Source organism: Hordeum vulgare, chromosome 7H (assembly GCF_904849725.1).
Source record: "Hordeum vulgare subsp. vulgare chromosome 7H, MorexV3_pseudomolecules_assembly, whole genome shotgun sequence".
NCBI classification, from domain to species: Eukaryota; Viridiplantae; Streptophyta; class Magnoliopsida; order Poales; family Poaceae; genus Hordeum; species Hordeum vulgare.
Window position 1 is genome coordinate 315628439 of NC_058524.1, and position 7594 is coordinate 315636032.

A 7594-nucleotide genomic window follows, 5' to 3' on the forward strand; every position below is an offset into this window, starting at 1 on the left:
ACCTCATCACTCCACCAATATAACTGACAAATCAACTTACTATGCCACCTAGAGTTTTCAACGTGTGGTCCCGAGTTATCCTACTAAATCCAATTTTCTCAATGGAGAGGTAATCTCTGCTATTCTACCGACTGTTGATCCACCAAGTTCGCCCATCACTATTATAATGTCGTAATCCACCAAAGAGTCTTAACACTATCCTAAAGACACCTATTATAGTCATATCATATCATTTGTCTCATAGTCACATATCCATAACCAATTCCCCTATGGCATCCAGGTTCTGGTGCTAGCATAAGAATGAAGTATGTTTGTTCACTATGATCGCTTGTGCCATAATGAACCAAGTGCTAAGAAGGGGTTATTCAAGCTCAACAAGTGTTCTGGCAAGTCTGTGTATTAAACTCATGGTTAGAGGTTTGAGTTAGGGTAACTGGTGAGACCTAGGTTAATTATGGGGAAGGGTTTCCAGTTTTTGAGGGAAAGCATAGCTCTACGGGGTTGCACTTGGTTGAGTAGGTTGTAGTCAAGGTCTTTGACGTTAGTTGTCTATCGCGGTGGATCCTTGGTGCATTAGGTCTTGCTGGTCTTTAGTTGACGAGATGGGGGAGAAGCAGAGTAGCATAAAGGGGTGTGCCTAAGGTTGTCTTATACACTACATGAATCACAGAATTTGCCATCTATCTAATCTGTGCCGTCTGCTGGCTGATGGCAAAGAAGCTCTTTGTCGTGAGCTGGCAAAAAAAAAGGCGAAGAGGTGACTGATGGCAAAGATACCATTTGCCATCAGTGTGCTCTTTTGCCGTGTGTTGACGGACGAAGGATTGAAAAGACAGACGACGAAGAGCCTAGGCAGGCCCTACTAGGCGATGGACACATAACGGAGCTCCCCACCGACGATATCTCTCTCTCCCCCACTCCTCACCTCTCTCCCCCACTCCCCACCTCTCTCTCTCCCCAATCTTCCCACCCCGCGCTGCCCGCACCACCACCACATGCCGCTCCCTCCCAGCCCGCGGCTCCCCCTCCCTCCGTCCCACAACACCACAGCCTCGCTCCCGCACCCTCGCCTCACCATCGGTCTGCAACCGCCGGCCTCCTCGCCGCCCCACCTCCGTCGGCCCACTCGCCGCCCTGACACCCGCGCTAGGTTCATTCCGGGGACCATGTTCTCGGTCGAGCCTGGTAAGTGAGCTTCCGCCCATCATGCCCTGCCGCCACTCGACCCGCCCCTGCTTGCTCCCCTCGCTCTTCCGGCCTCAGATTTAGATCCGTCGACGACCCGGTCTTCGCCGTCGCCGGTCCCGACTCCCGTAGCAGCCCGACTCCCTCCTACAACTGCAGCGCCTCCCCCTCCCTCCAACAGATGAAGCGCCTCCCACTCACTCGAGAAGCCGCCGCCACACCATTCCCCTCTGTACCATATGCACACAACGTCTCACCCTCCCTCCTGAAGCTCCGCCGGATGGCCATCACTCCAGCTGGAGGCAACATCTGCTGGTTCGTGCAGCCATGGTGAGTCGTCCTCTCTCTCTGAACTCCCTGTTCTTCTTTCTCTTTAGCTATGAGCTTGACCTTCATGGAGAATGAATTGTCCGTCGTATTGATTTCAACCTAGTGTGTTGTACTGCAGATGTTTGTCCGCTGAATGAACCCGCCCGAAGAATGGATTTGACAACTCCTCTATAAGACCGAATGGTTGCTTGCTGTATTTGTAATCCTTACTTATTTATTTATTTTGTTCAATGTGGATGCAGCAAGTGCCGTTTTCCATGCTCGAAATTCAGTTTAACAACTCAATGAAGATTTTTTATGAGGATTTTAGCTTGTTTACTCACTACAATTTGAAGGTATTCCCATATTTGTGTTTATGTGTCTTTTAATACTAGATGTTGTTTTGCTACTAAATGAATGGATGAATGGTGTTTCAGTTTGTGCATGTTATCATTACCTAAACTTATTTGTTTGTTTGATTCTATCAGAAGCAGCAACCACCATCTATGGACGAGAAGGATGACCCCACACCCAAGCCGGATGACCTCGACCTCGACCGTGAGTTCCTTTGGATCTGTTTACTAGAACACTGCTTCAGTTCATTATTTGGTATGAAGTGCACCTACCGTCTTTGATATGATGAATTTTGCTTTGAAGCTTGAACCTCTCTGATATGATGATGAATTTCTAAGTCTGAATGTCTTTGATATGATGACCCTATGAGGTCTGAACCTTCTTGATATGATGAATCTGCAAGGTGTGAACCTTATTTCAGTTTTTAACTGATCTAGCACGTGATATCAATTATCACCCAAAATTGCCACTGAAGGAATTTGAAAACTTCTCTGTACAAATGAATTTATTTGTTTCTTTGATTTGGATGCAACTGGTGATGTGTATGAGGTGGCTTTGAGCAGATCGGATGAGATGCCTAATTAATTTCTTTGCTTGTTCGATTCGCAGAAGCAACAACATCAGGCACCCTCTGGTTCCATGGATGGCATCGATGAGGAGGATGAAGATGTGTGGGACATGACGAGCTCAACGACCTTGACCTCGATGGTGACATCATCTAGACCCCGAGCACAAGGCCAACTTCCTTCTTCCCCTTGTTTCTTTACCGCGTCTCTGCTCTGCTCTAGCGTAGCCAACAGTTTCTAGAAATTTGTTATGTTGTATCCATTGTTTCCCAATATGGTTGGTGCTTGTGTCCTTGGGGTACTTTGATTCCATTCTAAAACTTGTGCAAGTAGAAACTTACAAGTCTCTAGTCTTGTGTTCTTGAGAATTTCTGCTCGCATGGTCTGGTCTGTAGCAAGTGCCACCCATGCTTTAGACTATTTCCAGCAAGTAATCTTCATTTTAAGCCTATGTAGAGAAATTTGTTCAGGTGCCACAAGGCAGCAAGAACCACTGGTCATTTGGGGATGAATAACCTAATTAGTAAACAATGTTGACCAATTAAAATTTCTGGTTAGTATGTAAATTTACGCCCAGGTATGAAATATGGTGAATGTTGAGTACACTATGCGCTCAAGAATAACAATAAGAATGAATGAATGTGCAACATTTTCTGATTAGACATTACTCTTCTTGTTTCTTCGGTAAATAACATGTGTTTCGAGATAGGAAATGTCTTATAATCTCCTTGATTTTCTCTGTTTGAGCAGCAGTTCCTAAGCTTCCAGGGAAGATACGGCGGTGGTGCACCTATAGCAGCAACAAGAAAGCGTGAGAATAACATGGGCTCTGGGACCGGGTCTGGTGGAAACCCAAGCTTCTAGTGGGAGGCAAGCAACTCCTCCTCCTCATCCTCATCATTGTCCGTGTTGTACTTGCCGCTGTTGTTTTCATCGGTGTTGGTCGGCAGGGCGGAGCAGTAGACGTCGTCTTAGGGGGACAGGAATGGGAACAACAATGGGTGAAAGCTCCATTCCCAAATGCTTCCCTTATTCCTTGCTATGCTAAAACATTTGTATGGATGTGATTGTGGAATAAAACTTTCCCTTAGTTCAGTAATTCTCTTTATGATTAGCACAATGTGCCCTTCAATTCTTTGGGCTTTGAGTCATTTTGTTCGAAAGATGAGTTAAAAGTAGTTTTAGATGTACTAGGACCATGTGGCTGCCAAGCGGTTTATCTTGTGATTGAGGGGTCCAGCCTAGCTGTGTTTGAGGGGTCCAGCAAGTCAAATTAACCTTAGTACTTATTTCCTTTGGCAAAGAGTTAGGACCTTTCATCTTTTGTCATGCTATGTGTATTGCGATGAACATTAAACTAAAGCGAATTCATTGGAAGGATAGCCTGTTGTCTTATTCAAGAAGAGTTATATACCCCCGGTGTTGTCCACTCTGTTATTATAAACAGCAGAAAACAGAACATTGTCAGATCTCATGTCATCAAAATGGTTGATGGAATAATAGTAGCTGTGCTGTTCTACCTCAGATTGCAGTAACTTTCATGCCTTTGCGTCACAATTATAGACTGAAAATTTACACCTTTGTTTTCACTTAGGGCTCCAAGCTACGGGGAAGTTGCTCCTCTTGTGCTAGCATGTTTGACAAATATGGGCGTGCATACAAAGCGCAAGAGGTGAATGATTCTTTGGATTCTGTCCACTAGAGTGCACTAAATGAAGAATTGGTGACGGGCACAACCAGGGAAGATGATGCCGGGGACTCAAAGACCTCTGGAAGCAATGTTGAAGATGTTGCTCCATCTTCGGAGAAAGGTAATTCTGAAGAAGATATTGTATATTGTTGTTCCTTTATTTGGACCATTTACTCAATGATGTATTGCTAAAAATTCTTATATAATAATAATATATGAGTACATGATGTAGGTGATAGCAGAAAATGCTTTCATTTCTCAAAATAAAAAAAAACATGTGCCATGGCTTGACCATATCTTGAACTTGTGTCTTCTGTCATATGTGAGAAATTTGCTTTTCAAATTTAATACGTACAATTTTATCCTTCTTACATATAGGAATAACAATGCGAGTGTGAAAAAAATATGGATCTATCCATATCATAATGTTAGGTCTCTGCCAAACATTATCCAAAAGCGACTAGCAACATATTATTCACGGTCTGAAATGTGATTCAGTTAGATATAAAGTTCTGCCATGCTATGCGTGAGATGCACGCGGTATTATTTTTTCAATACTTAATTTTTATTCACTAATAAACTTTTATATATTCCTACATTTTTAATAAATAAATATGTTTCTCCATACTTCCATCATGCAGCGTCTTAAAATAGTACATACTTACAAATCCGTATTTTCTTACTAATGTATCTGTTTTCTACGTACTTACCTCCATATTTTCAAGGGGCAATGGCATAAACAAAGTTCCATAATCCAATCTCCCTGGCTAAAACTCGTTTAACATGCACATACACATCATGGCATAAACAAAGTTCCATAACACCTGGGAAATGAAATTTAAATAGTAGAACTTGCATATTATTCATCTTTGGTTTTTAATATATGTTTGCTATAGTTTGCAATTTGAACCATCATATTGTACGCATAGTTTAGTATATTAGACATAATTGTTTATTAATATGTTTGTTGCACTCTCTTTCGTATGTATATGTACACGTCTATGTTCAATCAACATACATAGTCTGTTGTTTGGTGCGATATGTCTAAACTGTTATTTTCTAATATTAATGATCATGGTAATTCAATCTATCTAGACAAACATGATAGCTTATTTGACTTCTGTTTTAAGTAAATAATATATAGACATCATGTGATTAATATTAAAAATATTCGTTTCGAGTTTTAGCATAATCTTTATGAAGATTATTTAAGGAACACCAAGTAAGGTTTACTCTATCATTTTAAATAATATGCTTGTTGTCATGACCATAATTGTTATCCATGTATGTACTCCATGATAATATGATTGATAACAGGTTAACTTTCATCTTTATGTACACTTATTTATTACCCTTGGAATATAATTAAATATGTTTAGATGCATCATACTCCCTCCAACCCAAAATTCTTGTCTTAGGTTTGTCTAGATATGAATGTATCTAGTCACGTTTTAGTATTTTGATACATCCATTTCTAAACAAACCTAAGACAAGAATTTGGGACGGAGGGAGTATATGTTAGTCTTCTTCTTCTTCTAACTTTCTTAATTACTCCCATTTTTGCAGATTTGATTCATTTCATGGAAACTGGCATTGATGGACACTTAATGTTTGGTTTTTTCATTTGTATTGACAAACAATGTAAAATTTAAGTATGTATATATGGATAACTATGTGAAACTATGTATTGTGCTAGACTATGTGTTCTCTAGCTTGTTAAACATTTCATGATGATGTTGGAAATGTATATGATGTGAAATATATGTTTTGAAGATGTCTGAAACTATATATATATATGTGTGTGTGTGTGTGTGTGTGTGTTATGAAAATGCAGGGAAATAAAAGAAAACAAATAAAAAAGGAGCAATACAGGCTCTTTGCCATCTGCCAGCACATGACAAAGCCCTTTACCATCAGCCAGCAAACGGCAAAGGGTTGCCCCATGGCAGACGGAAAGAGTCGGCCCATGGTAGACGACAAATGGTCGTCGCCCTTTTCCATCAGCCAGCAGATGACAAAGGGTCACCACATGGCACACAACAAAGGCTTCGTTAGCTACCTAACGGAGTTGGCCCTATCGGATGTCGTCTAATTTCTTTGCCATTTGCCGGCTGATGGCAAAGACCTCTGACGTCCATTGTGTGGAGGCAGATGGCAAAGAAGGTCATTTATCAACGACAGTAGTCATAGAAGTTTTGCCGACAGGAGGCTGACGGCAAAGGCCTTTGCCGATCGAGGAACACCCCTTTGCCGTCTGCTTTGGCTGACGGCAAAGAAGCTGAATCCTGTAGTGATAGTGCAAGTGCAATAAAAAAAATGTCGAAAAGGACAAACACAAACATCAATATGAGGTAGGTGATATAGTCATGTAATTGTTGCCTAGGGCAAAAGTGCATCTTATATAAAAGCACAAACAAGCAAAACACAACATGGTTCCATTCAAACCATCACACGGACTCGACTTCGCATAGGGGATACACGACTCATCCTATCCTAGGGGTTCTTGGACTCAATAGTCGTGCTTGCTTTGTGTCTTGAAGAGGAGTCCCCTTAGTCTTCTAGGTCTTCTTCAGGTGTCTCCATGTATTTTGGAATTGTTTGTTGGAATGATCGAGGTTGATCCTAAAGAACTTTTAACGACTTCTATCTGGTAAGCTAACGGCAAAGGTGGTTCCTCATGGCTGTCATTGATAGGGTCTTCTGTTGTCCTTGTAATCTTGTCAATGTCTTCTTGTATTTCAAGGCGTCAAGAGTTCCAAGTAGATGGTCCTTTATGAAATGACATTGACAAGGCATGATAGAGCTTCGACCTATCGGTCATGTTGATGACAATATCGACACCAAGAGAGGGGGATGAAGAGAACCGTTTTCCTGCTCACTATGGTTAGGGGGACCAAATGTTGAGGTTCTCATACACCGGTGGTTGTCGACACAACAATGGTAAGGACATGGTCGCTCTATTAGCGACGCATATCATGATCTAGCATATCTTATGTCCTAATCATCGTAGTCTAGGGTTGCATCCCTCCGAGACAGTGTAGAGGGTGCCACCATCTTCTGAGTCTTGATGTCCTCATACCTCGAGATAGTAGATTTTGTTGGTGTCGTCTTGTCGTAGCGTTGCCAATCTTGTCTTCCAAATATGTGGGTGATCATTTGGCAAGATCGCTCCTTTTAAATTTACCCACAAGGATTTCAAGGAATCCAATGGTCAGGGCATAAGGGTGCTAGCGACCGTTTGCATGCTTTGAAAAGGTAGATGAGGGGAGTCAAGAGTGTAAGGGTGGAAGTGCTAAGGCAAAACCCATCGCTTCCTTTGAATATTTAGAAGAATTTAGAAATATATAGGTTTTGTAACTGATTTTAAAGGGTCTGAAAAAATTGTTTTGTCCTATCTAATGTCCATGCTAACTAAGGCATCCCACAATGAGGATGGCTCCGATACACAATTTGTGGGGACCCAGACCCATAAGTCGTGTTCACTAAATGT

At 41.7% G+C, this 7594-nt stretch overlaps 1 protein-coding gene and 1 long non-coding RNA gene across 2 annotated transcripts; both read left to right on the forward strand.

The window, feature by feature from the left end:
- Positions 1-602: 602 nt before the first annotated feature.
- Positions 603-2584, forward strand: LOC123408820. The gene is made up of 5 exons (XM_045101861.1): positions 603-618; positions 887-1185; positions 1758-1850; positions 1983-2052; positions 2458-2584. The coding sequence occupies exons 1-5, from the start codon at positions 603-605 to the stop codon at positions 2502-2504; spliced, it is 525 nt and encodes a 174-aa protein (XP_044957796.1). The 3' UTR covers positions 2505-2584.
- A 774-nt stretch (positions 2585-3358) lies between these two features.
- Positions 3359-5787, forward strand: LOC123413653. Its single transcript, XR_006613791.1, has 3 exons — positions 3359-3415; positions 4009-4225; positions 5671-5787. It is a non-coding gene; the product is annotated as an uncharacterized LOC123413653 (long non-coding RNA).
- Positions 5788-7594: the final 1807 nt, after the last annotated feature.